General features: G+C 43.6%; 1 protein-coding gene across 2 annotated transcripts; it reads left to right on the top strand.

Annotated features, from left to right (window-relative positions):
- The first annotated feature begins 3939 nt into the window (after positions 1-3939).
- On the top strand, positions 3940-27915 carry ASH2L (ASH2 like, histone lysine methyltransferase complex subunit). 2 transcript variants are annotated; one of them, XM_060250855.1, is made up of 17 exons: positions 3940-4133; positions 5058-5127; positions 5955-6100; positions 8817-8905; positions 9484-9578; positions 10820-10915; positions 11441-11536; positions 11929-12004; positions 13472-13489; positions 16126-16219; positions 18192-18409; positions 19018-19185; positions 19590-19783; positions 21524-21616; positions 23737-23835; positions 25515-25574; positions 27697-27915. In XM_060250855.1, the coding sequence occupies exons 1-17, from the start codon at positions 3997-3999 to the stop codon at positions 27802-27804; spliced, it is 1857 nt and encodes a 618-aa protein (XP_060106838.1). In that variant the 5' UTR covers positions 3940-3996; the 3' UTR covers positions 27805-27915. The 2 variants fall into 2 exon arrangements, with proteins under 2 accessions (XP_060106838.1, XP_060106839.1); XM_060250856.1 differs by lacking the exon at positions 13472-13489.
- The last annotated feature ends 20 nt before the right edge of the window (positions 27916-27935 follow it).

Below are 27935 nucleotides of genomic sequence, written 5' to 3' on the forward strand. Positions count from 1 at the left end.
AATACTCTGGCCCCAGCGTTCTGTACTATCTGTAAGCTTCTGGACAGTCTTTAAGGGCAGCCCCACTTACAGTACATTTCTGTAATCTATATGTTACCAGGTCATGCACCACAGTGGCAAGACATTTTATTTAAAGATGAATACAATTTTGTTCCAGCAAAAACTTTGCATCTGAAGAAGCAGGCTGTAGTAAACCAGTCAGTAGATCTTCATTAGGCAGTTACAGAAATCCACTTCTGGCCAGAGGATTTTTCAGCTACATTTTAAAAGAAAGTTTAAGTGAAAAGTTCGGTCATTTCTCAGAAGGGTGATTATACAGGGCCCCAAGTCAGAAGGCCCTGATCCCCCCTTCTTGGCAGCCTTGCCCTTTGACTGATGGCAAGAAATATTCCTGATGGTTAACACTTCTAGCTTAGAGGCCAGTTGATCAGGGTGCAACCTGCAAAATTTTTCAGAGTTGCTCATTGAATAGGAAAAGACCAACATCATACAAAACATGGCATTCAGTTGCAAACTGTGATTGGCCAGTATTGTGTATGGAAACAGTATTGTGTATGGAAACTGATCTCCAGTTGGGGCCTGGAGATCTCGCAGAATTAAACTCATCTCCAGACTGCAGAGATCAGTTTCTTTGGAGAAAATGGCAGCTTTAGAGGATGAACTCTGTATAGCCTCACACATTCTTGCTGAGCTCCCTTCCCTTCCCATACTCCAGCCCTCTGAGAGAGCCAGCTGATGTAGTGGTTAAACGTGTGGGAGAACTGAGTTTGATTCCTCACTCCTTCACATATACCTGCTGATATGACTTTGAGTCAGTCACAAGTTCTCAGCAGAACTGTTCTCTCAAGAGCAGCTCTCCCAGAGCTCTCTCAGCTCCACCTACCTCACAGGGTGTCCATTGTGGGGAGGGAAGGGAAAAGAGATTGTAAGCAGCTTTGAGACTCCTTCAGGTAATGAAGGATTGGGGATAACTCCAATCTCTTCTTCTTCTATTACTCCCAAATCTCCAGTAATTTCTCAAACCAGACTGGCAACCTGAATGGAAAAGTAATCTTTTTATCTCCATGCTGAATCTATTGCATTTGGAAAACAGAGTGAAAAGTAGCTCAATGTTCTAGTGGACGTATTTATTTATTTAGTACATTTTTCCCCCGGAGCTTATAGCAGCACACATAGTTTCCACTGTAGCCTTACAACTACTGTAAGGCAAGTGAGGCTGAAATGATGACTGGTCCATGACCGCTGAGCAAGTTTAATAGCAAGTAGAAATCTGAACCTAGATCTCCCCAGTTCTTGTCCAACACTACCATACTAAATTTGCTATGATGACCGCATGAGGACTGTATCTCTTTGCTGCCCCTGAACCAATTAGAACTCTTAGGTCTCAGCTGCTGGATTTTGGCAACCCAGTTTTCTGGTGAATAATCCAAAGTGATCTTAAAACATAAAGGGAATCAGAAGCTAAGACTTGAATCTTCTCTCCTAGGTACACATCTAGCATTTTATCAATGGAATCATCTTATTTTCCAGATCTGATAAACCACACCTCCAGCTCAAGGTGGACTTGCATGGCACTTTGACAGGTTCCATGGGCTACTTTAATCCTTCAGCCAATTAAATAGCCTGTGTGGAATGGGCACAGAGTGCAGGATTGCTCTGTCTTGTTCCAAGAAGGTCTGGAAAGGGGTGAGGAGTCAGATCAGTAGTACTGGATATCACGAAAAAACATTTTCAGCACCTCAGGTAATGGACAGCAGCTGCTGCCCAGCAAACAAATAAGCACCAAGGCATTAGGATGGGGCCTACAGCCAAAGTACATAGACCATTGCGCTCCAGTCAAAATCCAACCAAATAAATATGTACATGTGAATAAATCCTACTAGCCTACCAGATTGCACTGCATAAAGATGCATGAAGAACTATGGGATGCCATCCATTTATCTGTTTATATAATACATTACATATCAGCAGATATAGCACCAAAGAAGTTAATATTATGGTTTTAATAATTGCCTAATGTTTTATTCTAATACTGTTTTATAATAGATTATTGTATTTTAGATTAATATGCTGTTAGCCACTCTGAGCCTGTTCACAGGGAGGGCGGGATACAAATATAAATAAATAAACCAAATCTATCTACCTTGTAAGTAAGTCAGCAGATATGCTTTATAACTCTCTGGACATCAAGGGGAAACTTGAACAATGACTTTCCTATCATATCCTATCACAAAGACACAGCTATCCTTATCTCTGGTGTACATGAGAATGGAATAAATAATAATGAAGTAAATTAAGAATATGTGACACAACGGCCACATAATAGTTTGAATAGAAAACCAATGAACAGAGTTTTAAATGAATTTCTAGGATAGAATAGTGACAGTCTTTAACCATGATTGGTGCTATCCCTGAAAGCTTTGGAATTGGAAATGATGGGGTAATTTGATTAAAGCGCATTTATTGATGAGCTAATCATATGATCGATATCACTGGGCCTTCCTTTGATGTGTTCCAGCTTAAACCAACATCAAAGCCCTCTGCTTCCAAAATCCTAGTTGAATGAATAAAGGATGTTGGATCCTATATTTTAGGTTCATTAGATTATCAGTGCCTTTGATCTTTCGTTAGGGAAAAGTCATTTTCTTTCTGGGACTCCTGAAAGCCAACTTTTTGTGTAGAAGGAAAATGAGTCATTGGAATGTTCGTTTTACCATACTTGTATTAGGCCAATGCGTTCTGACTTATTCTGTAAAATGGGTTTGTACTTCAAAAGATCCTGGGATGACCAATACTTAGGGACTACTGATATCTATGGGAGTTACCAGTGACTTCAAAGGGACTCTTAATGCATGAGTGATTTGATAAACACCCACTTCTTTGAAGATAAAAGCCACTCAGCAGAAGGGAGGTGTGATTGTTCTGATACCCTATGATTGGTTTATGGGGACAGATGTTGTAATTAGCACCAAAATGTTTTTAAAATGTTTTGTTTTATTCTAAGATTTTAATTAGTTAATGTTTCACCTGTAAATGCTTTTACTGTTGTGAGCCACCCTGAGCCTGCTTTGGCGGGGAGGGTGGGATATAAATCCAATAAAATAAAATAAAATGTTGTCGTTTTTAAAAGCTGTTTAGTGACATCATACAGAAATTCGGAGAAGGTATTGTGTAGGTAACAGCACTGTGTTCTCGGAGTTCTGTGTTCTCTTTCAGATTCACTATACAGAAAACGTAGGTTTTCAGAAACAAACATACTATGGAAAATAAGTACAATTTGTTAGTGATTGAAATATCCCTGGTAATCTAATGAGCAACATGAATAAAGGAATCACTCTGGTATAGTTGGCTGCTTGCCCTCGCGTCAGTCACATACTGGGCCTAACCCACCTCACAGGGTTGTCATGAGGATAAAACGGAGGAGGGAAGAACAATGTAAGCTGCTTTGAGGGCTCATTGGGAAGAAAGGCTGAATATAAATAAAGTAAATAAAGTCAGAAAATTTTTGCAATATTAAATTTTAAATATACATTTTCTTATCGATGTGCCATAAAATATGCACATTTTACCCTCGCATATATACGATATTGACATATCCGAAATATTAAGCTGTACACATTCAGTAAAGGCGTGCAGCGTAATGTGATTTTTGCCTTTTTTTAAAAAGAAAAGTTCGGACTACATTGTTTGTAAAAGGCCTGGGAGAACAGAGACTGAAATGCTTTCTACCTGCAGAGACTCGCAGGGGAAACGGACACTGAGTTCCCACCTCCGTGCGAACCAGACGTTAATGCGGGCTGATAGTCCCTTTTGGGGGAGATAATTACTCAACACTCCCTCCCTAACTGTACCTAGCCATTTTCTTTTAGTCTGTTCAATACTTGACGTTGCCCCTTTAAGAAGAAGAAGAGGAGTGGTTGCAAGGGGGAAAAAAAGTATCAACAGCTCGCGAGAGCTCAAGCGGTAACTCTCGCGAGAACTGTGTTTGGGCGGAAGATGGCGGCAGCGGGAGGTACAACTCCTGCTGCCGAAGAAGGGGGTGAAGGGGAGACTACTCCACCGGAGGCTCCAGAGACAACAGCCGGGGAAATCTCAGGGCCTGCGGAGCAAGGAACTGGTGACTCGGAGACTGGGTAAGGCTTGGACAAAGGAACAAGAAGAGAGAACGGTATCTTCGCTCTCATTGGCTCGGCGCAGCCACACTCCCGCCGGTTGCTCCTATTGGTCAGAACGCTCAAATCCATTTCTCATTGGTCAGAACTCTCGACCCTGTCTCTTATTGGCCGGAGTGCTGACCTGCTAGCCAATCGGGTCTGCCTTTCTTTCGCCGCCTTGCTCTCAGTCATTCTTTTGCTCTTTCTACCCCTTCGCTTTTTTATATCGGTTTTCTGATTTGCATATAAATGATACATGCTGAACGTCTGGTTGTAATGCCTGGCCCAGCTGTTTCCGTTCTGTTTTTCTGTCTAGCGATGGAGTTTTGGTTCAGGCATTTCTAGTGTATGAAATGTTCTGTCACATTCTTTAACGTGCCACAAGATCCCCCCGCCCCCTCCAGGGTCCTTTGTTTTTTTGTTTGGTGTTTTGGGGGGATGCTGTTGGTACACCCGAGCTTTGCACATAAGTCTGCAGAACCCCTTGTAAGTTGTGGCCCTGCTCTTTACAATGCTTTCCCCAGAAATCTCTCAGTCCCCTGCACTGTGAAAGGAAGATGCATTTCATGCAGAAATACATAGCTTGTTGCCTGTGGAAGCTTCTCTGTAGTAACTCTATTGGTCTTTAAAATGCCATTGGCCTTCTTTTTGTTTCTCTTCTATCCAGAAACGTCCCTCCTTGCACCCATCACAACCTTCTTTTGCTCAGTCCTACTTAGTATTCATGCTAGAAGGGCCTTGCGTTCCCAGTTGTTAGCACTGCTTTTCCTCCAGCACTTGGGATAAAGAATGGAGTTCCTTTGAAAAAGCAGAGTCCCTTCTTACTCCTAAATGCATGTAACATGCAGTAACGTTATAAGTGTGATGTAATTCCTTCTGATTATGATTTTCTATGCCTTTCAGTGGGGATGCATCCCTGGCGGATGCCAGTGCTGCCTTGGAGACTGAATCATCCAATGGGAAGGATGCATTGGTAGGTGGATCAGTGATGCTCTGCTGGGATGCTGCAGGTGCTTTGTTTTTATAACCTATTCATGAGGAGGGTAGGAAGAGGAATTAGAAAACTCCACAATTAATTCTAAGAGTTGTCCCCAGCTGTTTGATGCCAGGATACAAAGGTTCTTTTCTGGGTTGGCTGGGGAAGTCCGTTTGCTATGGATTAGATGGCTGATTGTAGTGTGATTGATGCTTATTGGATGAATCTTTTGAAAGAGTTTTCCTGTTTTTGCAAAATTCAGGTTACATAATTACTCATATTACAATAATTTGTGTTCCAAATTCATCCATCATACCCTTTCTTCATTATGATTGTGGTGTGCTAGGTTCTCTTCATGATTCCAGTGATGTAATTAGGTTGAGCAACTGGGTGCTGTTCGCATGTTACAGAGAACACACATACATCCTGCCTGCATCTGTGTACATCAGTTTGTAAGAAATAGCCAGCATGGTTTTGCTTTTCGAATGAAACTGGGGGTCAAACTCTGGAGAAACGTACAGTTTTTATCACTTGTTCAGTAGTATTTCTACTAGAATGTGTTGTAATAATTACTGAACACACAAATAACAATCAAGGGAACACTGTACATAGTTTGTATGTGTTCACTTTAACTTATGAACAAGGCTGGGCTAGCATGCCCAGTCAGCTTCATAGCTGAGTCAGAGTATGACTCTTGGCCTCCCTGATCCTGGCCCAGCCCTTTAACCAATTCAAACCACAGGCTCTCCTGATGTGATGTTACACTTTGTGCATTGTGGGTTCTTGGTCTTTCTTTTTATGCAGCTGTGCTTTTGTTATTGCAGGAAGGTGTTGGGGACAACTCTGAAGTTTTGGATGCACAGACCGGCTCGGTTGATGAAGAGAATGGACGGCAGCTGGGAGAAATTGAGCTGCAGTGTGGAATTTGCACCAAGTGGTTCACTGCAGAAACGTTTGGCATTGATACGACGTACGTAGTGGCTGCATGTCTTTCTCCATTGTCGTCGTCTTTGTTCCCAGATAGTTAGAGAAGCAATTTCAAGAGAACGTTTTAAATGATAATGGTATATATCCTTCCATCCCACTGAGCCAAATTTGGAGACTTCCTCCAAGGGAAGATTTTCTTGGATGGAAGAAAAGCCCTTAGCTGAAGAATGCATGAGATGCTCAGAGGCCCTCAAATGGATGTTCTGAGCATAGTTGTTGGTAAATAGCAACTGTAGTCCCCTGTCCGTTTTTGATCTTGGGTGTAGCACAGGTTGGGATGGGAGTGAGGGATTTAGCCCTTCTCAACCACTCAGTTTTCTTGATCTTAGCCTCATGTTTGCCCTTTGAAGATTGGAAATGTACAGATGGCATATGGATGAACATATGGAACGGTATGTTCCTTCCTCTTCCCAGCAAAATAGATGGTAACTCCAGTAGACCATATGAGGTTGGGAAAAGAGCATAGGTGGGAAGTTCTAGCTGCCACCACTATCCCGTGCTGTGGCTGTTATCCAGAATAAGGGGCCATGAAGCTGCACTTTGCAAATAAGAATGCATAAGAAATTTCTTGTAGGTCTTCCTGCCCTTATCTATTTTGGCCCATTGTCTCAATATATTTGCATAAATATTGCCAGAAGAGGGCAGTGTGAGCTTACAATTTGATTCTACCTGCTTGAAATCAGTGGTACTTTAATATATAGAAAAAAAGAAATGTGAGGTTGTGGTCTTCATTTCCTCCCTCTCACTTTTCCTGCTTGCAGCTTTTGTACTGCTGGGGTCCCTGTCTCTGTGTAAAGCTTTCAGAAACTTAAAGTTCTGTTGACGAATCAAAGTCGTAGATCAGTACCAAAAATATTCAATTAGAATCCTTAATTCTGCTTTGTTGAGTTTTGCAGGAAATATTATGTGGTGTATTTTTAAAGTCCAGCTATTTAGAATTTCAGAGTCCTACCTCTGAGTGCTTTGGATGATGAAAAAGGTCGTCTCCCCAACCCCCTCCAGTAGCAAAGTGAAAATAATGTTGACATTTCACAAATCTGTATGGAGATGGCATTCCTTAATTCAGCCACTGCAAAGGCCTTTGTGTCACTCACTGGACCTCTGAAGGTGGAGAAAGGATGCAGGCTAGGTTGGGTCATGCAAAACAAAGTAGTCCTTCAAAGATAGTTTCAGGTGGGAAGCCATGTTGGTTTGCAGAAGAAGAGTTAGATTCGATTCCAGTGGCACCGTAAAGACCTGCAAGATTTCCAGGATATAAGCTGAAAGTCAATGCTTCCTTCAGGAATTCCAAAAGCTTATACCCTGGAAATCTTGCTGGTCTTGAGAGCCAGTTTGGTATAGTGGTTAAGTTCGCAGACTCTTATGAACTGGGTTTGGTTCCCCACTCTTCCACTTGCAGCTGCTGGAATGGCCTTGAGTCAGCCATAGCTTTCTCAGAGTTGTCCTTGAAAGGGCAGCTTGTGGGAGAGCTCTCTCAACCCCACCTACCTCACAGGGTGTCTGTTCTGGGGGGAGGAAGATAAAGGAGATTGTGAGCCACTCTTGAGATTCAGAGTGGAGAGCAGAATATAAATCCATCATCATCTTCTACAGGATTAGAATTCTCTCTTGGCTGTCTTTCAGCTACCATTAATACCTTTGTAAGATCATCACAGAGTCTACGAAAGCCTTATATGTTTAGGACATTTTTTTGTAAAACATTCAGTGAGGCGTGTTAAAATTCCTGTGGCCAGGACCTTGCTGCTCTGGTTGTTTGTGTAGCAGCCCAGCACACACAGAGCCATGTAAACAATAATAAAAACCATTTGTGCTGAGCAGAGCTCTGCAAGGCTGCAATCCTTAACTGCCTCACTCCAAGGGAAGATCCAGCTGTTTCAGATGGGATCACAGCAGAGTCTGTTGCTCAGGGCTGGCAGCCTTTGCATGTTTGACATTGATCTTGCATTTTCCGTGAAAAATGTGGGCTTCTGTTTACTTGGCTGATAATCCCCTGAAGCCTTTTCAGCCTTGGCTCTTGCTGACTTAGCACAGGCAGGCAAGCCAGGCCAGTATTATTTCGCTGACTCATATTGCAGCGCAAAGGGATGGGTCTGCCTGAAATGTGAGCGTAGAGAGCAGAACTGTTAAATTCACTGGACTTGAAAGGTGAAGTGATTGGTGGTGGTTGCTCCCTCTTTCCAAAAAAGGCTTTGAAAGCATGTGTGTATTTAAAAAATAGCCTCCCCCCATTTTGGAGACCATTCGACCCACCCACAAGGGAAGGAGGAAGGGACCAAGAAGCTGTCTAGTCCAGCCTTGTGTTTTGAGACAGGGTCTCGCAGGCCCATCCTCAGTGTATCAAATGCAGAATTAGAGGTTTCAACCAAAAAGTAGCAAGCCAAGCTTTGGTGTGAGACCAAGAATCCCCAGATTCTCTGTGCAGTCGGGGATTCTTGGTCTCACACCAAGAATATCTAACCCAGCTGTATTTTAGAACCTGACTTTCAAGAGTAGTTATAAATTGCTGGGGGTGGGGAGAAGGGGCTTCCATTGGTTTTTCTTTAGAGCTGTGTGTTAATCTTTTTTGTTAGTAGCTCCATTTCATTCAAGTTGATGGGAGCATGCAGGGATAGGAAGGCATTCCCCCACATTTTTGTTTCATCTCAAGAGAGTTCAAACTGCTTATTGTGAAAAAATAAAAATAAATTGTTCTTCTCCAGATCCTGCCTGCCTTTTATGACCAACTACAGTTTTCATTGCAACATTTGCCATCATAGTGGAAATACATATTTCTTAAGAAAACAAGCAAGTAAGTAAGGGAAGAAATACTGAGGAAGTGTATGTGTGTGTGCGGAGGGGAGGTTATTGATAATTAGTGTTCCCTCTAAGCCATGGAGTTTTGTGAGCAAAAATTCTACTTTATGAGCTGCTGGCATTAAAGTTGTGAGCTACTGCATAAATTAGTGTGTTCTGGGGCTATCTTTCCTGAGCTAAAGCAAAAATGTGTGAACCGGAGACCAAAAATCTGTGAGCTAGCTCACACTAACTCAGCTTAGAGAGAACACTGTTGATAACACGTTATCCTGTCATGCCTCCAAGGGGCTTGGAACAGCATATATGGGTCTTCCCTCCTCCATTTTTGTCTTCATCTCTTGGATATATGCTAGGCTATGGGAGAGTTACTGGTGCAGAGTCACTCAGGGAGGTTCATGACTGCAGGAATTCGAATTTGTGTCTCCTCACCCCTTGTCTAGCACTCTAACCTGTTCATCACACTGCAGACTAGCCTGACTTTAACTTTTTGGAAGTAGATTTGTTTAGCTTAAGAGTGATCACAGTTGTTAGGTCCTAAAGCTGTGTTTTCTCACACTCTTGTTTTATTTTAAGATCTAAAGGAAATGTGTCTTAGTGCCCTGGCCAATTTAACTTGGCAGTCAAGGACCCAAGATGAACACCCAAAGACAATGTTCTCCAAAGACAAGGTACAGGATCCACTCTGTCTCTTCTCCATCTCTGAATGTACAAAATGCTTGGTATTGACTGATGCAACATTTTCTGGATGGAAAGAAAATCTGGTCTTTTTAAAAAATAATCCAAGGAAGAATGATTTATATACCAATGCAATCCAGAGTGCTAGCTGACACTTGCAGCAAAATTAACTTTTAGAATGTTAAAGCCTGTTTTGTCAGGTGCAAGAGTGCCACAAGGCTCCTGTTCTCTTTTTGGTTTTTTGGCAGACTAGTGCAGCTGCCTCTTCACAACTGATTACCTAGAAGGTCTGACAGTGCCATCCTAAGCAGAGTTACACTGTTCTAAGCTCTTTGAAGTTGGTGGGCTTAGAAGGCTGTAACTCCACTTAGGATGGCTCTGGTAGCAACTCATTAGCAGATTCATTGGGATCACCGGCTCAACTCTCTTTGCATTCTGACTACTGCAAACTGTGTCCATTTTTTCCATTCTTTTTTTAAAAACTAACTTTTAAAAATATATAGAGAGAAGCCCTGACCTTTTTTTGCATGTTATACCAAGCACTGATTTTTATTGTTAAAAGACTTTGGGTGCTAACCATGGCATTTACATAGGAAAAAAGCAGGTTATACTTTTCATCCATAAGCAATTCCTCCCACAATAACTTTCCATGTTTGTTTATTGTCAGTGAGTTTAGACCATAGCTGCATTCAGATGACATACTTAAAGCATAGTTCTGTATAACAAACTCTTGTTGGTTTACCAGACAGAAGTAACAAATCCCAGATTGCATGTAACCCTGGGTTGTTGACTTTTTGCCACTCTCCCACCAGGGAAGAATAGGCCATATAGGGAGGATGTCAGGCAGCTAGAAGGAGATGCAGCTGTTCAGTAAATCGATAGGAGGATCCAGGTTTGTTGCAACAAACCACAGTTAGGATGATCTGTGGCTGGCAAACCAACTACAGACCCTTATTTCATGTCCTGTTTTGGCACAAAAGAAGTCCTGATTTGTTAAGTGTTCTGCAGCTAGACATCACAACTAACTGGGATTTGTATCCGATTGCAGTTTGTTAATCACAGTTGATTGTGATTGTCTGGATGCAGCCCTTGTCATTTAAGCTGCTCTTGTGTAATGTCTTGTTTCTCATGGAAAAGGCTAGCACTATAATTTGTGTGGTGGAGATCATGAAACTTACTGAAAGCATTTGTTCTTTAGGAAAACTTGTCATTGTTTCCCTTTGGTTTCCAACAGGATATTATACCATTTATTGATAAGTACTGGGAATGTATGACAACGAGGCAGAGACCGGGAAAAATGACATGGCCAAATAATATTGTGAAAACAATGGTAAGTGCTGGAAGTTCTGAAGAACAAAACTGATATGGAAAAAACTCCAAATTTCTTCCGTGTGTGTCCGTGTGTTTTAAAGAATCCGAGTTACATCTAAACATGCAAACCTGCCTTGTATCAGGTTATAGCACTGATCCATCCTGTAGATGTTAGTTTTGATTGGCAGGGGCTCTCCATAGTCTCAGGGGTCATTAACATTATCTGATCCTTATAACCAGAGATGCTGGGGATTGAACCTGGTTCCTTGAACACATGAAGCTGCCTTATACTGAATCAGACCTTCTGGTTCATTAGGATCAGTATTGTCTGCACAGATTGGCAGCAGCTCTCCACAGTCTCTAGCAGTCTTCTGCATCATCCACTAGCTGATCTGGGAGGTGCTAGAGATCACACCTAGAACCCTTTGCATGCAAAAGTGATGCTGTCCTACTGATCCATGACCTCTTCCAAACTACCGTTCACCTTTTAAGTATTTCTGAATGTGCCACAGGCTTCTGATACTGTTTAAATGTTCTATGGCAGTGTAAAGAAAGGGACGTGTTTTTGGTGAAAGAACATCCAGACCCAGGGAGCAAAGACCCAGAGGAAGATTACCCCAAATTTGGACTCCTAGACCAGGTACGTCCACTTGGCATGCCCCTTCACGGTACATCGAGGAAAGTTATTAATGGAAAAATATTTCCATAATATGCTAAAATTATTATTTGCAATTGATTTCAGGTGAGTTACTTTCATGATACATTAAGCGGAGGTCAGTTAGGAGAGGACTGATTAGGACTTTTATCAGTTAAAGACTGCAGAGCATAACAAAGGTGTGTGTATGTATTTGCTCACTAAAAGCCTTGGGATGCCTTGAAAGTTTTGAAAATTCAGTTAAGGATGCTTACTAAACACTTGGTAGTGATGAGACAACTTCTCAAGAAACGACATTCATAGATGCTTATGGTTTTATTTGTGCCCACTTTGGAATTATTATTTTTTTATTAAGTGTATGTTTGCTTCTTTTTTAGGACCTTGCTAATATTGGGCCTGCATACGATAACCAGAAACAAAGCAGCACAGTATCAACAAGTGGGAATCTAAATGGCAAGTTTGTTGTTTTTCTTTCTAAACAAGGAAATCTGATGAGAGATTAAATTCTTATGTTTTTTAGTCTTACTATGGGACACAGCTATTTACTTTTTTTTCCGATCTCAGGGAACTCATTTAGTTTTTAAATTAATCTTGAGACAGCCTGAAAATGCAACGGAACATAAATCTCTCTTTTTTGCCACGTTATTTTTTTATTTTTAAAAAACTGGATTCAAACTGTGAAATTGGATCCAAAGGTGCTCTTGTGTGGGCTAAAGTGGACCTTTGAGAACCAAGATCAAGGTCTGAATCCAACTTTAAGGTACTTTTAAAAACATCTTACTGAAGTATTCTAGGAACTCAATAATATCAAACAAATGAATGCCTCCTGTACGCATGCTGTGATTGGTGGGAATCACTCGTCAGTGAAGCTTTATTTTTGCCTGGAGGAGGAGTTGGGGAATTTCCTTTGGCTGATATTTCTGAACTGAGTATGTCTAGCTGGCGGAATATTTATCTACAACATGGGGCTGGATCCAAGGTTCTGCTCTGCTAACCACAGAGCTTTCCTTCAGTGCAAGGTACCCTCGCTGCAGCAGAAGAGTTGCATTTCACTAATGGGAGACTCTTTGCATGGGAGGAAGGTTCTACACAACATTTTGCACCCACTCCAGAAATGTTAACAGGAACAGGCACCTTCGTTGGTCACATAGATCAGTCACCCCAAATAAATCTCCGCTTTGCCTTGTGGAGATGTTTCTAAAAACACTGCTGGGGGAGTGATTTCTTATTTCCTGTGTAACTGGGGGGAAGGGAAGAACATTGGTGTTCTGGCCACTTTCTTGTGGCTCCAGCAAGGACCTGTGTAGGAGAACTTCCTAATGGATGGTATTTAAAAAGCAGATCTGGATGAGATGTTTCCATCTAAATCGAGTGGTTTTCAGTTTGTGTGTCTCAGAGACCCACCTGCTAGGTTGCAAGCTACCATTTTTAGCTGCGTTTTGGAACAACATGCAGCTTGTGTGTGTGTGTGTAGAAAGCAAGCTCCGTGCCTTCAGCCTCTTTTTGCACAGTCACTGACGGAAGCCTTTTGAGGCGAGGCCACTCAGTATTTGGGGGAGATTACTTGGTAGCTTTGACACTTGACTTTTTCCCTTATGTAGTACATCTTCCAGTACTTGGCTAGGATTGCCAGTTCTTGGCTCTTGGTCTGCTGCTTATCATCCTGGCCTTTAAACCAGCAGTGTCAGAATTTTGGCTCCTCCCTTTCCTGTCATGTGACTAATAGTACAGAACTTCCTATCACATACTTGGCAGGTCACCTTGTTCAGTTGGTCCAAGGTTTAGAACTGTTGAAGGCTATTGAGCTAAACTGATGTGTTTCTTGCGGCTAGTCATTTTATCTTCTTTTCATACTGGTAGTGTCTTTTCATTGATCTCATTTAAAACAACAACTACATGGTGCAACTTCTGTTCTTGCAGGTGGAGCCTCTTTGGGAGGTGAATATTCTACTTTTCAGATTCTTACATTTTCAATTTTGTGGTTTGAAAAGCTTTATTTTTTATTTTGCCAAATGGTGTTGTATCCTAACAGCTCAGCTTGTCCTCTGCCTTACCTGACCTCCTCTCCCCACTGAAGCATTCATTCAATGGAACTTTTTCTCCATCTGGACTCCACAATCCTAGCCATTTTAGTGCTAACTGAGCCCCTCTTTCTCCATTAGAAAAGCTGATAGGATACAACCCACTGTCTTAGAAGCTCAAGATAATTAATCTAAAGTACCTCTCCTTAAAAACCATGGGAGTAACACTTTTAACAAATCTTAATTCCACTTGAATGAGAAGTTTTGACAACTCTTTAGAACCATCATATTCTGCCTTTCATGGGTCACTAAAATCCTTTTTGTCAGCTTCATTCATTCTCCTAACTTCTGTTTGGGGGTGGCAGATATGTGGTTCATTAGCCTCAGTTCCTCATCTTTGAAATGGAGCAATGATATCCTTCCTTATGAGATTATGGTGCGGTATGGAAATGCTGCTCCTCTCCCTCTGAGCCATAATGATTGAGGGTCCCAAAGGAATAAGAGAAGGCATGCAAAAATTGGGACATGGAAAATTACAATGCCTTGGAGGGTGTTTAAACAATTAAAACCAAGTATGTGCTAATACAGAGGCTGGATTTAGGCAACCAGTTTTTAAACCTCTTGGTGGGTGTATTCTTCTGCAGTCCCTGGTGAGATTTCCCATGAACTGTCAGCCCGAGCTCCTGTAATGTATAGTATGTAAGGATGAGGCGTGAACCTTAAATGGGAGTGTGTGTGTCCTGGATTTAAATCCCTGGCTAAATATGAAATTTCTCTGGGTGGCCTTCTCTCTCAAGCTGCATCTGCCTTACAGGGGTTGCACTTCCCCCAATATATACTGCTCTGACTGAGGAGCTCTGTGGGGAAATAGCAGGACATGAAATTGATGATAAATTTGGAATGTCCCTCCTGTGCTTTTAAAACTGCGGATTGTCAGATCCATCTGTATCACACTTGCAGTGTGGGTCAAAATTGGTTGCCTGAGTTCACGTTGAGATGTGGCATTATCAAATTGCAAAAGGGAATATTTTTTACATATATATATATATATATATATATATATATATATATATATATATATATATATATATATATATATATATATGTATGTATTAAAAAATCTGATCTTGAATAAGCACCATTCAAATTGATTCATGGTTGTGCAGAATATGACATTAACCTTCCAAAGCCTCATTCCTTACTCTGCTATAGGATTGTTAATAATGTCCAAGCTTGCTACACTTGTAGTTGTGGTATCCTAGGTTGGTGCTAAAGGTGTTTGTCTGCAGCACAGCAAAGCTCTCAACTCTGTATTGCTTGAAAGCAAGAAACCGTGTATGCCTGCTACTGTTGTCACAATACCCATGTAGCAGCACGCTCTTTAATCCAAATCAGCCAGGCCAGAGTAAGTCTTCCCTAGGTCTCCCCTTGGTCACCTAAAGGGAATCAGAACTTTCCTCAGATGCTTTTTTTGACTTCTCTGTGGACAGGATGCTTGTATTAAGGGGTCAGGTTCCTGCACAGGGTTCATGTCCCCTGCATGTAACCCATCAAATCCAGGTATGATAGTGACTTTTTGGAGCTGCTGGCATCCTCCTTTAATGTGTGTATCATGCTTGATGTGGGCACTTGCAAGCTTGATAAAAGCCTATGGACGAAAGCAGCCGCTGTCTCAAAAGTATTTCTGTGCAATGTATCAGCATCTTGAGGAGGCTTCCACAGATAACCAGTATGTAGGGTTGTTTGAAGTCTGAACTTTTCCTTACTTAAAAAAAGAATAAAGTATAGGTGGGTTTTCATGACTTCTGGTTCTTATTGCCTGAGCCATTTCCCTTCTTCCCAGAGATGCCCCACACTCTCCTGCACCATCCTGTGGTAAAAGGTAGTGGTTTTTAACAGCTGCCCATATACCTCCAAGGCCACTAAATCAACAAACCAGTGGGGGAAGAAGCAGAGAGAAGATTCCTGAATTCTTGATACCACCAAAATGGCAATTTGCTGGCACTGCAGAGAAACATCTTATGCTTCTGGTTTTTCCTCTCTGTTTTTGTTGTCTTTGGGTGCTTACAGCTGATGCAGAAATTGTGTGTCTGGTGTGTTTTTTTAAAGCCTTCTGCCTGGTGTTAAAATGAGCGAGCGTCTAATTTGAAACCTCTTGATTCTCCCTGCTCCCCTGTCAAATTGGCTTCTGTCTTGTCTTCTTGTGTTTCAAATTTCCATGAAAGAGATTACAAAGACTCTCCTTCCAATTAGTGAACGCCAGTGAGGTCAAGATATTTCTACTTGCACTTGCTGTGTTGTGATAAGGGCCTGTATTATTATTACTAATATTACTCTTTTTCAATCCAAGTATCATTTCAGTACTAAACCTGTTGCTGAATGATAATACAGGCCCAGAAAGGAGCTGAATGCAAACGGTTAGGCAGCAGTTTTGCTTTCTGCCTTGGAGACAATCTGGTTTTGTTGAGATTCAAATGCATCCAGGGAATTTTGAGCAGATTCCCTTTGCCCCTCTGTAATGCCGAGTGATCTGTGGGTACTTTTCTTCCCAAGGGGGTATTGTTGCAGGGAGTAGCGGGAAAGGAAGAGGAGCAAAACGCAAGCAGCAAGATGGAGGGACCACAGGAACGGCCAAGAAAACCAGGAGGTAAAGTCATAGAGCAAAGGCAAGCAAACGTTTCTTGTAATGGCAACAAACTATGCATAGATAACTTGATATTCCATTTTAAAAACAAATGTAAATCTGATGTGAGGATTACATGTTCATCCGGGGGTGGGGGTGGGAAATGCCATCAAGTCACGGCTGATTTATGGGAACCCCTTTGAGGTTTCAAGGCAAGAGGCAGACCTTGCCATTGCAGACAGAGAGAGGTTTGCCATTGCCTGCCTCTGTGCAATGACCCTTCTTTCTCGGTGGTCTTCCAGGGCTAGCCCAAATCCACTTGGCTTCCAAAATCTGACAAGATCAGGCTAGCCTGGACCATCTGCATCAGGGCTTGCTAATCTGTACCCTCCTTGAAACGATCCTACAGATTTTTCTTATGACATCCATTAACTTTCATGCAACTCTTTACAGACTTTTTCCCCAAGTAGTTTTTATAATACAACAACAACATGATATCTGCTTGAAGTAGTGGGAGACAATGTGTAGACACAGGTTGGAGGGTTATATGTAAGCATGATATTGAAACACCAAGATTTTTACAAATCATTATCTCGAAGATTTACAGAATCTTAAAATGCTGATAACATTTTTTTTTGTTTTTATTATATTTGTTAAGGAGTCGGGAATTACATGTTGAGTAAACTGCAGGAAGGAGAGAGTTTATGGATATAAAACAGTGCCGACAAAAGCAGCTCTTTACTTAGATTAGAATTATTGTTTTTGCTAAACTGAATAACGTGAAGGGTTGTCAAGATCAGAAATATAAGTAATAAAGGGAAACCAGACTGAGTCAAAATTAGATGTACAGGAACCTATTTCAGATTAATATTAGATGCTATTTTGCACATCATACAAAATTTAGTGGCTGTTTTTCGCCATTCAGTAATCGATAGTGTACAAACATTTTTCCATAAGTGCGCTTGCTTACAGACTTGTTTAAAATGATGCAGACTATTTTTTCCTTGTGGAATATTTGGACAAGGTTCTGCAAGAGCTGACTTAAAACAAATGTAAAGGGATATAGGCAGGGAGACAGAATTGCAAGTGGAAATCTTCCTTAAACATGGGGGTTTTGCTGGATACAAGATGAAACGGTATAGTTGGGGTGCTTGAAGGTCTTACAGCCCTTCACACCACAGAGATGTTTCAATTACGTTATGTCTCAAATGACTGGGTGGGATGAAATTACTCCAGTTGGTGTCTAAAGCCAACAGTTATTGTACAATTTAATATCAAATTTAAGAAAAAGACTTCTTTCCCTTCAGGAACTTCAGGACATTTGAGGTTTTGCAGTGAGTGGATTGATGTAATCCTGTTGATGGACCAAATGCTGAAAAGCCGGGCAGTCACTAATTCACAATAGCTTCAGTATTTATTTGATAACAGTGATCCACCTGTGCTACGCCATTACTATGGATGATGGGGTAGAAAGTGCCACCAAGTTGTAGCCGACTTATGGCAACCCATAGGGTTTTCAAAGCAAGAGGCATTCGGGGGTGGTTTGCCATTGTCCACCTTGGCATTGTCACCTGGGCCTCCTTGGTGGTCTCCAGATAGCTAACCAGAGCTGACCCTGCTAAGCAGCTGTGATCCAGTGAGACTGGGCTAGCCTGGACTATCCAGGTCAGGGAATTACAATGAGGGCTGATGTCAATTAAAGTGCTGTATACCTTTTGGAGAAAGTGGTGATCGCTGCCATGGTTAGCATCTGTCTTCAGGTTTTCATGGCTGTGTGGGACTCTCTTCATGTAGTGCGTTCTGATATGCACCTGTGTTGACTTGCCATGGTACCTTTGTGACCCTCCTGCCGTGGGCTGGAGTGACTTGCAGAGCAGTGCATTGAGTGATGCAAGTTCTAAGGTTAGAACTTGACATTCATGATGTTGGCTGACTAAAACCCTTTCCTATCTTGGAGACTTGTGTCTCGCTTAACATTCCTTTCTCTGTGATCCAGTGACCCCTTGTTCTCCGCTCAGCGCCTCCCGCCTCATGGCTACCCACTGGAACACCCCTTTAACAAAGATGGATACCGTTACATTTTGGCTGAGCCTGACCCCCATGCACCTGACCCGGAGAAGCTGGAGCTGGATTGCTGGGCAGGCAAGCCTATTCCTGGAGACCTCTACCGAGCTTGTCTATATGAGCGAGTGCTTCTAGCGCTGCACGATAGAGGTATAGTACTTCTTCTGGATTTCTTCTGGCACTGGCAGGCATAGACTTCACGAGAAGTGGTGATTTCTGGTGAAACTAGATCTAAGTAATTTATTGCTCTGCTTTTCTCTTTGGTGGAAGTTCAGAGTGGCTCACAAAAGTGGCTATTTTAAATAATAATTTAAATAAGCAAAATATGATAATACCACAAAAAAAACCCCTCACATCCTAGGCAGGTTCTGAATCTATTGTCCAGCTTGCTCAGTGGCTGCAGGCTCTGAGCCCAGTAGCCCTTTGTCTCTTGCCAAAGGGTGCATGCCTTTGGCCATTGCTAGGCCCTATGCATGCAAAGAGGAAGGAGGCAGAAACACAGTTGCTTCTAAGATGATGCCTCCAGCAATGCACAAATGCATTGACAATTGCCTTATACATTCACAAACATGTCCCAATATAGTCAACTGACTAGAATTCATACAGGTAATTGACTTTCATTAATCGGGGGTGGAGGGGGGAGCAGCCCTAAAGGCTTAAAATTGTAATCCTTGGTTGCTTCAGTTGTTTTATGGTTGGGGGCGTAGACATGGGAAAGACTCAACGTCCCGTTTCCTCTCCCCCTCCTACAAATGTAGCTCCTCAGCTGAAGATTTCAGATGACAGGCTGACAGTCATTGGAGAGAAAGGCTACTCCATGGTTCGAGCCTCGCACGGGGTACGGAAGGGAGCCTGGTATTTTGAGATCTCTGTGGATGAGATGCCTGCGGAAACAGCTGCCAGGCTTGGGTGGTCTCAGCCACTAGGTACGTTGGCCTCATTTGCATTCATGATTCCCTAAACAAGGTTTAGCCTTCCTGAATTGACTTTCCCTGCATCCCAGCTGTGATCTCTGTGATCAGTGTGTATTAAGAGGGTTGCAGATGAGCAAGGAGCTTGCATTCCTTCAAGTCACAGGTAGCTGGAAATATTTGCCTTCTAAACTTTTTTCTACAGATATTTATGCTCCACTTTTCTCCCCAGCGGGCACCCAAAGCAGCTTACAATGTCATTCCCCCTCCATTTTTATCCTCACAGCACCTGCCAATAAGGAATGAAAATGTTGAAAAGGGCAGCAGGTCTTACTTCTAGGAATCATCTGGATGCTCCAGGTAGATGGCACAAACGCAAAGATTATGGGTTCTATCTGACGACTTCTGTTTCTCTTCAGGAAATCTGCAGGCTCCCCTGGGGTATGACAAGTTCAGCTACTCGTGGCGGAGTAAAAAAGGCACCAAGTTCCACCAGTCTATTGGCAAACATTATTCATCCAGCTATGGGCAAGGCGATGTACTTGGTTTTTACATTAGCCTTCCCGAAGACACAGAAACTGCCAAATCCCTGCCGGATACCTATAAAGATAAGGTAAGGTGACATCCTCCTGGATGGTGGCTGCATTCAAATGTCACCACAAACTTCTGTTTGTGACAGGCACAAATGCAGCTTCTTTGCTAGGCTCAGGTGTTCTTTTTTTGCTTCAAAGGAGAGCATGATACAAAGCGTCCCAGTTCCAGAAGCCTTCAGTCAAACTTCTGTTTGTCAGGACATCTAAATGTAGGCCCCAAGGCAAATGGGAGTTTGAGTCCTCCCCACAAATGGGGATTCTAAGCTGTGGTGTATTCCCAGCTTGGAATCTTCATTTGTGAGGAGGAAACAAAATCCTGTTTGTTCAGACCCCCTCCATTCAGACGTCACGGCAAATGAACCCGAAGAGTTCCCAAACCAGGAAGGCTGCATCTCTGCTTGTGTGTGTGAAGGGAGGGGATGTACAAACAGAGCAACCAAGCCATGTTCTTGGCTGCCGGGATTCACTAATGAGAACTGCATCACGATATCTTAATGCAGCTGGCTTGTTTCTTCTGTGCAGTATCAAGAAGAACTGAGCAGGGCTGTCCTTCTGAGCGTCACATCAGTTCCTTTGTTGACTTCTTAAAATCGGTGGTCTCAGTGGTGCTTTAGTAGGCTTCTAAAGAGTAAGGAAAAGTGACAGATGTTCAGTCCATGCTTTGACTGCTCAGCACAACATATCTTGGCTGAGAAGTACTCTGTGTTAGCAAAGAACCAAATGGTGTACCAAGGAAGTAACAGCTGCAGCTGGCAAAAAGAAACGCAACTTTGCGTGAGGACTACAAACTTGTTTTGAAAATTGTAACTCTCAGGAAATGGCCATCCACTCCAGGATTTGGATTCTATGATGCAGGTAGCAACACGCAGAAGTTGCCCAGGCCTGTCTGTGCAAAGAACCTGAGTGATTCCACTGCCTTTGAGGACTGCCCTTGCTCTGTTGCCTTACCCTGGTCCAGGGTTGGTCAAACTGTGGCTCGGGAGCCACATGTGGCTCTTTCACACATACTGTGTGGCTCCCAAAGCCCCCATTGCTCCATCAGCCAGCTTGGAAAATCACTTCACCAAGCCAGCCAACAGCTTAGAGAGTGCATTTAAAGTTAAAGTTGCTTTCTTTTCACCTTTCCCTCCCCCCATCTGTTTGCTTTCTTTCCACCCCTTCCTTCCTTGTCTTGCAGCTCCTCAAACACCTAACATTCATGTCTTGCGGCTCTCAAACACCTGATATTTATTCTATGTGGCTCTTATGTTAAGCAAGTTTGGCCACCCCTGCCCTGCGCATTGACATCGCTTAAAAATATAAGAGCCCTGCTGAATCAGACTTGAGGTCCCATCTAGTTCAGCATCCTGGTCCAGCCGCCAGCACCCTCTGCATGCGCGCACACACACACACACACATACACACATGCATGAGCAAAGAGATGCCCCAGAAGGGACCCCCCCAGATATGGACAAACAGATGCTCCAGAAATTCACCCCCTCCAGCAACTGATACTCAGAGGTATACAGCCTCTGAACATCAAGGCTCTGTTCAGCTGTCTAGGCTGATGGCTGTCGAGACACTTGTGGTCTGTGAATTCCTATCCTGTCCTGGTTTTAGCTCAGGCATTGGGGTTTGTTTTGAACATAAACTGGAAGCTGTTCTTCATGCATGAATTAGAATTTCACCTGCGTTGCATCTGCATTCATTCTGACCGTGTTGGTGAGATGTTTTGTGCACCGGCAAACTGCCTATCACTCTCCACTTTTCCCCCTCTTCAGGCACTGATCAAATTCAAAAGCTACTTGTACTTTGAAGAGAAGGACTTTGTGGATAAAGCAGAGAAGAGTTTAAAGCAAGCCACCGGAAGCCAAGTAAGTTGTGCTTCAGAAAGAAAATGCTGATATACACAGCCAGCAAACTGCACTAAGTCTGTGGAGCCTCTGGCCAGCTCCCATTGGTGTTTCCTAATGGGGGACATCTCCTGCTAACAGCAGCCACTGTGTGGGGAAATAGAATGAGCATAGTCTGATGAGTGAGCACCCTGGACACTGTTTTGCTTTCCTGTTATGGGCCATGGAATGAACAGCTCCTATTTGTGGGTTGGATCCAACTGGCTTTTCTGTGGATGAGGAAGAAAGGCAGCATCCTTTTTGACCCTGCACTTGGGCTCCGCAGAGATTCATGGGACAAATGTACAAGGACATGTTTTGTTTTGTGATTTATACCCCACTTTTTTCTCCAATGGGGACCCAGAGCTTATAACATTCTTCCCTTCTCAAGTATTTCTTCACCACAACCCTCTGAGGGTCAGATAGGCTGAGAGGGTGTGACTGGCTCAAGGTCTCTTGGTAGGTTTCCATGGCAGCATGGGTAATCTGAACCTGGTTCTGCTAGGTCCTAGTCCAGCCTTCTGATCTCAGCACTGCGCTGGCTCTCACTTGGGATGGGGCTGAGGTGTGGAGGGGGACTGAGTGAAAAAACTGCCTGGACCCAATCTTCTGTCTCCTTGCAGTCAGGAATGGGACCCAGTGGTTTGCTGGATCGATGAAAGCTGTAGGTCATGCAAAGCAATACAGGAAAGGATTTGCCATTATGTAGCTGAACGTAACTCTGATGGCAGAAAAGTTTATTTCACTTCCAGCGGGCAGCTTAAAAGCTGAGAATCCTGTGGAGGGTGTGGGATGCCAGAACAGTTGCAGCCTGAAGCAAGTGAGCTCCATTTTATTTTTTTCTATATGGGAGCCCAAGGCACTGAGCCAGTGTTGGGTAATAGAGCACTGGGCTAGGACAGGAGTGGCCAAACTTCAGCTTGGGAGCCACGTGTGGCTCTTTCACATACATTGTGTGGCTCTCAAAGCCTCCACTGCCCTTTCGGCCAGCTTGAAGAAAGTAGTTCTCTCTTTAAAGCACTTCTCCAAGCCAAGCCAGCAGCTTGGAAAATGCATTTAAAGTTGCTTTCTTTACATACCTCGCTCCCTTCCCCTCCCCATCTTCCTTCCTTCCTTCCTTCCTTCCTTCCTTCCTTCCTTCCTTCCTTCCTTCCTTCCTTCCTTCCTTCCTTCCTTCCTTCCTTCCTTCCTTCCTTCCTTCCTTCCTTCCTTCCTTCCTTCCTTCCTTCCTTCCTTCCTTCCTTCCTTCCTTCCTTCCTTCCTTCCTTCCTTCCTCATGGCTCTCAAACAGCTGACCTTTATGCAGCTTTTACATTAAGCAAGTTTGGCCACCCCTGGGCTAGGATCTGAGAGACCTAGATTTGAATCTTCCCACTCTGCCATGATGTCTGGGTGATGTTGGGCCAGTTACACACCCTCAGCTTAATTTACCTCACAGCCTAACTTACCTTGTTTTGAGGATGCAGTGAAGAAGAGGAGATGCAAGCTGCTCTGGATCCCCACTGGGGATTAAAGAGGGGGTATAAAGTGTCTAATTTAGGTAACACAACAAAATAATGTACAGTACTATAAAAACAAAAAACAGAATTGGGGGGAACTTTTAAATATGGAAATCTTTCTCATCGTCAGAAGATCTTCCTGTTGGCTTGAGGCCGTAACTCTCCAGCTCTTACTTTATGCTGCCATAAACAACCTGTGCAGGAGAGGGACAAACACTCAGCCTGGCTGTGACAGGCCAGCAGCTGCTTTCCTACAGTTCTCCATCCCCAAGTTGCAAATGGCTGCTATCAGCAAGCGCTACAGCAGCTTCTCACCCCCTTTTGCCCTGTAACCATCATCCCCTTTAGCTTGAAAGAACGTGTTTTGCACTCTGTGGAATGCAGGAGGCGAGGTTTTGTGCGTCATTGGCTTCTGGGGCACCTGCTTGCTAGCCTTCACTTGAAGCGAAGGATACTTGCTGGGTACCATGAAGACCTGCAGCCTGAGCGTGCTCCCTAAGACGCAACAAGCTCAGAGGAAAGGAGCTGAGCTGGGTGGATGTCAGGGTAAAAGGTCGCAGTGCTTCGCTGCTCCTCGTGGTGACTGCCTGCTATCTCTTTCAGATAATTTTCTATAAAAACGGTGCCAGCCAAGGAGTTGCATACAAAGATATCTTTGAAGGCGTTTATTTCCCTGCTGTCTCTTTGTACAAAGGCTGCACGGTAGGTAAAAAAAGCAATTGGGTGCTCTTGCACATCTGAGGAAGGGCTGCGGTTCAGGGGTGAAGTGCTCACTTGGAATGCAAAAGGCCCCAGGTTTGACTCCCCATCCCCGCTCCCAGCGTCTCCAAGAGGAGGATCTTGGGAAAGCCTTTTCCTTGCTTGAAATTGCTGCAAATCAGAGTAGATTATTTTGGGGCAAAGGTGAACCAGGGGGCTGAGCTGGTATAAAGCAAGTTCCAGTGATCATTTTGGAACTGGAAATGAAGAGCTTTGGAGCCTGTTTCTTAAAACAAGGTTTTGTTGGTGGCACATGAGCTGGTGGGGGTACACATTTGTTCACTCATTGTGCATCCAGTTGTGTTCCTGCAGGTGCTGTGTTTCCCTCTTCCCCCTGCCCTTTACAACCATGTTAATGTCTGTCCCACTGCAAAAGACTGCAGAATGAGGGAACTTACATGAATCCTTCTCAGTACCCCAGCAAGCCCCTTTTCTCCTGTTTCTAGAACAGTGATCCCTGCCTTGGTGCCAACCGTTGCCTGGTGCCCACTTGCTTCTTCCCCAAAGCAAAGAGCTACTTCTGGCTTTCTTCCACTTCTCTAGAGTAGAAGGACTTTCATAGCAGCACAGGCTGCATCCTGCTTTGTGTCTGCCTGAAGCAGCTTTTTGCGAAATGCTGCTTCCATCATATGATGATGCTTGACTTGGAACTTCCCTACATGCTGTGGCTGGACCCAGCTCCCACAGCAGCCATTTAATTGTGGTACCCATAACCTGTTCTCAGAATTCTTAAATTGCCCCAGAGGCACCAGTGCAGTTTCTCTGGGCTTCCTTGGCTTAGAGGATGGAACTCACTGTGCACGTGTCAGCAACTTAATCAGTATTTTTATAGTCCCAGGGATGTTGAGGGATGACTCTCAAGGAAATGCAGGAGCACTGGAACACTGCATGAAGCTGGATTTCACTTCTCACTGCAGTTTAGACTTCTGCGACACAGCAGATTTGTTCCCCCTGTTCTTAGAAAAGAAGAATACCATACAAACAGTTGGTGCAGTGTTGTGGTTTAGTGACTGAGCTGCAAATCAGAGAAATCTCCTTGTTTGCATCTCATCTCTGCCATGAACACAAGCAAGCGGTTCTCTCTGCTCTCCCATCTGCAGTATAGAGCTACTACTTCTGGCCTACCTGACAGATATGTGTAAGGACTGCTGCCTGAATGCTCTGGGCCTGTCACTTACATGAGTAGCTCTTCTGTTGGAGGAGGAGCCACTTAAGTTGGAATAAGCTTCTTTAGGCTGCAGAGGAAGGCTTCAGGCTTTGCTCAGTGGAGTGATGTTATCATTGTTCTTTTACTAGCCATTCATGTGCGCCCTGCTGGCTTGCTAAAATGTTTGGGATTATCCTTGTCCTTTTTAAGCAGTGAGCTGGCGCCGCATAGTGGCAGAGAGAATGAGCTGCGGTCTGAGAAGTCGCTGGTTCAAATCTCTCCTTGGCCACAGACTTCCCAGGTGGTCTAAGGCAAAGTCGCCTGCTCTGATTTCTCCTTCCCTCCTCACCTGTATTATGGGAATTGTAACACTAGTCCACCGTGCAGGGTTTTTGCAAGGATGACAGTGGTGTATGTGAAGTGCTTATCTGCTAAAACAATCACATATGGACTTTCCCCCCTCCTCTTTTTGTAGGTTTCTATAAACTTCGGGCCTTACTTCAAATACCCTCCAAGAGACATCTCTTACCGCCCGGTAAGTGTGGAGCAATAATAGGTTTCCCATGAACATTTCACACCGGGCAACCCTGTTCCTGACATGACTAATTTCTAAGAATTCTCATAAGGACTGGAAACATGTTCTCTTTATTATAAATACAAATTTGGGTTCCCAGATTACACAGCAAATGCTAGATTCTGTATTCTGCAGTTCATTTGTTTCCATGCAGGGTTCTGCATGAAAGTATTTCATGTGTCAATTAGGATTTTGCTGTTCCCCTTTTTATTCTCTCCCCCACTCTCGCATTGTTCCTAAGGGTGGGTGGACCTTCTGAAGCAGTGAGCAAGGCGATGCAGGAGGAGCATGAAAGAACTAGGCCCTTAAAATCCCACAGCAGTTAGAACATATGAACATATGAAGCTGCCTTATACTGAATCAGACACTTGGTCCATCAAAGTCAGTATTGTCTTCTCAGACTGGCAGCGGCTCTCCAGGGTCTCAAGCTGAGGTTTTTGCCTGGACCCTCTTTTGGAGATGCCGGGGATTGAACCTGGGACCTTCTGCTTCCCAAGCAGATGCTCTGCCACTGAGCCACCATCCCTCCCCTAGAAGTTAGAAGTTCTGCCTCAGAAGCATCTCGCTCAGAGTCCTGCCGGTGCAAATGCACCAAGTTCAAAACAATTCCATACTTTTCACCCTCCTCCTTTAGGTGTTACCTTCTGCCAACAGAGGCAAGTGTGGAAGGGAATGCCAGCTTTAGATGTCAGAATGTCACGCAAGAAGCCACATACTGAGCTATAGCCGATGTGAAATTGCTGCTGGAGACACTCTGCATCCCTCTTTTTTGAAAATTGTGTAAAGAATCTATATAGCTTTTGATTGTGTAAAGAATCTAGCTTTTGATGTCAGGCACTGCAGAGCTGGGCGGGGTCTTACTTTTATCCATTTCACCAATATCTTCTTTAGTTATCTCAGGGAAACCCAAACTATTTCTCTGTCTGATGTCAGCCTTGAAGTAGATTCCTAAAATAGTTGCAGTCCAAACCAGCCATTCCTAGAAGACTGAAATAATGGTCAAAGTGGACAAGAAGAATATCTTGGTCTTCCTAGCTTCCTTTCAGGCATGCAGGGCCTTGATGGGACATGACCCTTTCACCCAGTCCAAACTGGTTCTGTTTTCCCCCTATTAGTTTTGGAAGGATAAAGCTTTCCAAACTGGTCTTCTCTCCTATTAGCTTTGGAACGATAAACAAGGCACCAGCTGTTTGCCCATCTTTTTCCTTCCAAGACTGGTTTTGATAGGTGAAATAATACAGGGCTTGGAAGGGTTAAATGGACTGTCCCTTCCCCACATGGCCGCGATTTGTCTCAGGGACCTGGTTGCTTGAAACTTAGCTTTCAAATATGCTAGGAAGAGCCAGTCACAGATCTCCTGTCATTTTATCTGTTTGACCCTAAGCAAAGGCTAAAAAGGGAAGGAGAGGCAGAGAGAGTGCAGCCACTGGGCAAAGCGAGCAACATTGGATGTGAATCCGGTTCATTAGTTCTCATTAGTTCCCCTGGCCTGCACAATGTCATCTGTCTTGCACTCCTGGTTGCTCTCTCCTGCCAACTGTATTGGGTTAAATTCTCTTGCTGACAGCCACAGTCCCAAGTTCTCCCCCAGCTAGCTAATAATGAGGGGGGCTCCAAGATCACTCTTGGGGCTACATGTGTTCATGGAATGCACAAAAACAAGGGTGCCACAGCTGAGTGTGTGTATTTTATTTTAGTTATTTATTTTGATATGATTTATATCCTGCCCTCCCCGCCGAAGCAGGCTCAGAATGGTAACATTTTCTGCTTTAACTCTAAATGCAGTCATTTGGCGTTTGTTGGCACAGGATGGTGAAGGTCAGGTGGGTGGGAGAGAGAGACTTAAGCCAACCCACATATATATGTTTCTAGACTTCCCTTGGAGTTTTCCTAGAGGTGAACTTGCTCATCTCAACTCAGCTCGGGGTCCTACAGAGCTGTACCACTAGAGGAGATACTTTACTGCGGTGGAAGACTCCTCTGCTGATGGAAGTTTTTTGGGATCCCAACTTCCGGCCTCATCTTCTTGCTCCTTGCAGTAGGAAGCTGAAGTGTATAACCTCTTTTTCTCCCCCCCTTGCAGATCAGCGACATGGGTTGGGTCGCCGTGGTAGAGCACACTCTGGCAGACGTTCTTTATCACGTGGAGACGGAGGTTGACGGGCGGCGGAGCCCACCTTGGGAGCCTTGAAAGACATTGTATATAAACCTGTGTGTTTATGTGTACCTTTTTTTAAATGAAGCAACATCACTGGGTGTAAAGTGAAAAGGAAGTAAATCTTTTTATATATAAAACAAGAAAGAGCAGACTACGTGCTTTTC

This window comes from Heteronotia binoei, chromosome 12 (assembly GCF_032191835.1).
Source record: "Heteronotia binoei isolate CCM8104 ecotype False Entrance Well chromosome 12, APGP_CSIRO_Hbin_v1, whole genome shotgun sequence".
In the NCBI taxonomy this organism is placed as follows: Eukaryota; Metazoa; Chordata; class Lepidosauria; order Squamata; family Gekkonidae; genus Heteronotia; species Heteronotia binoei.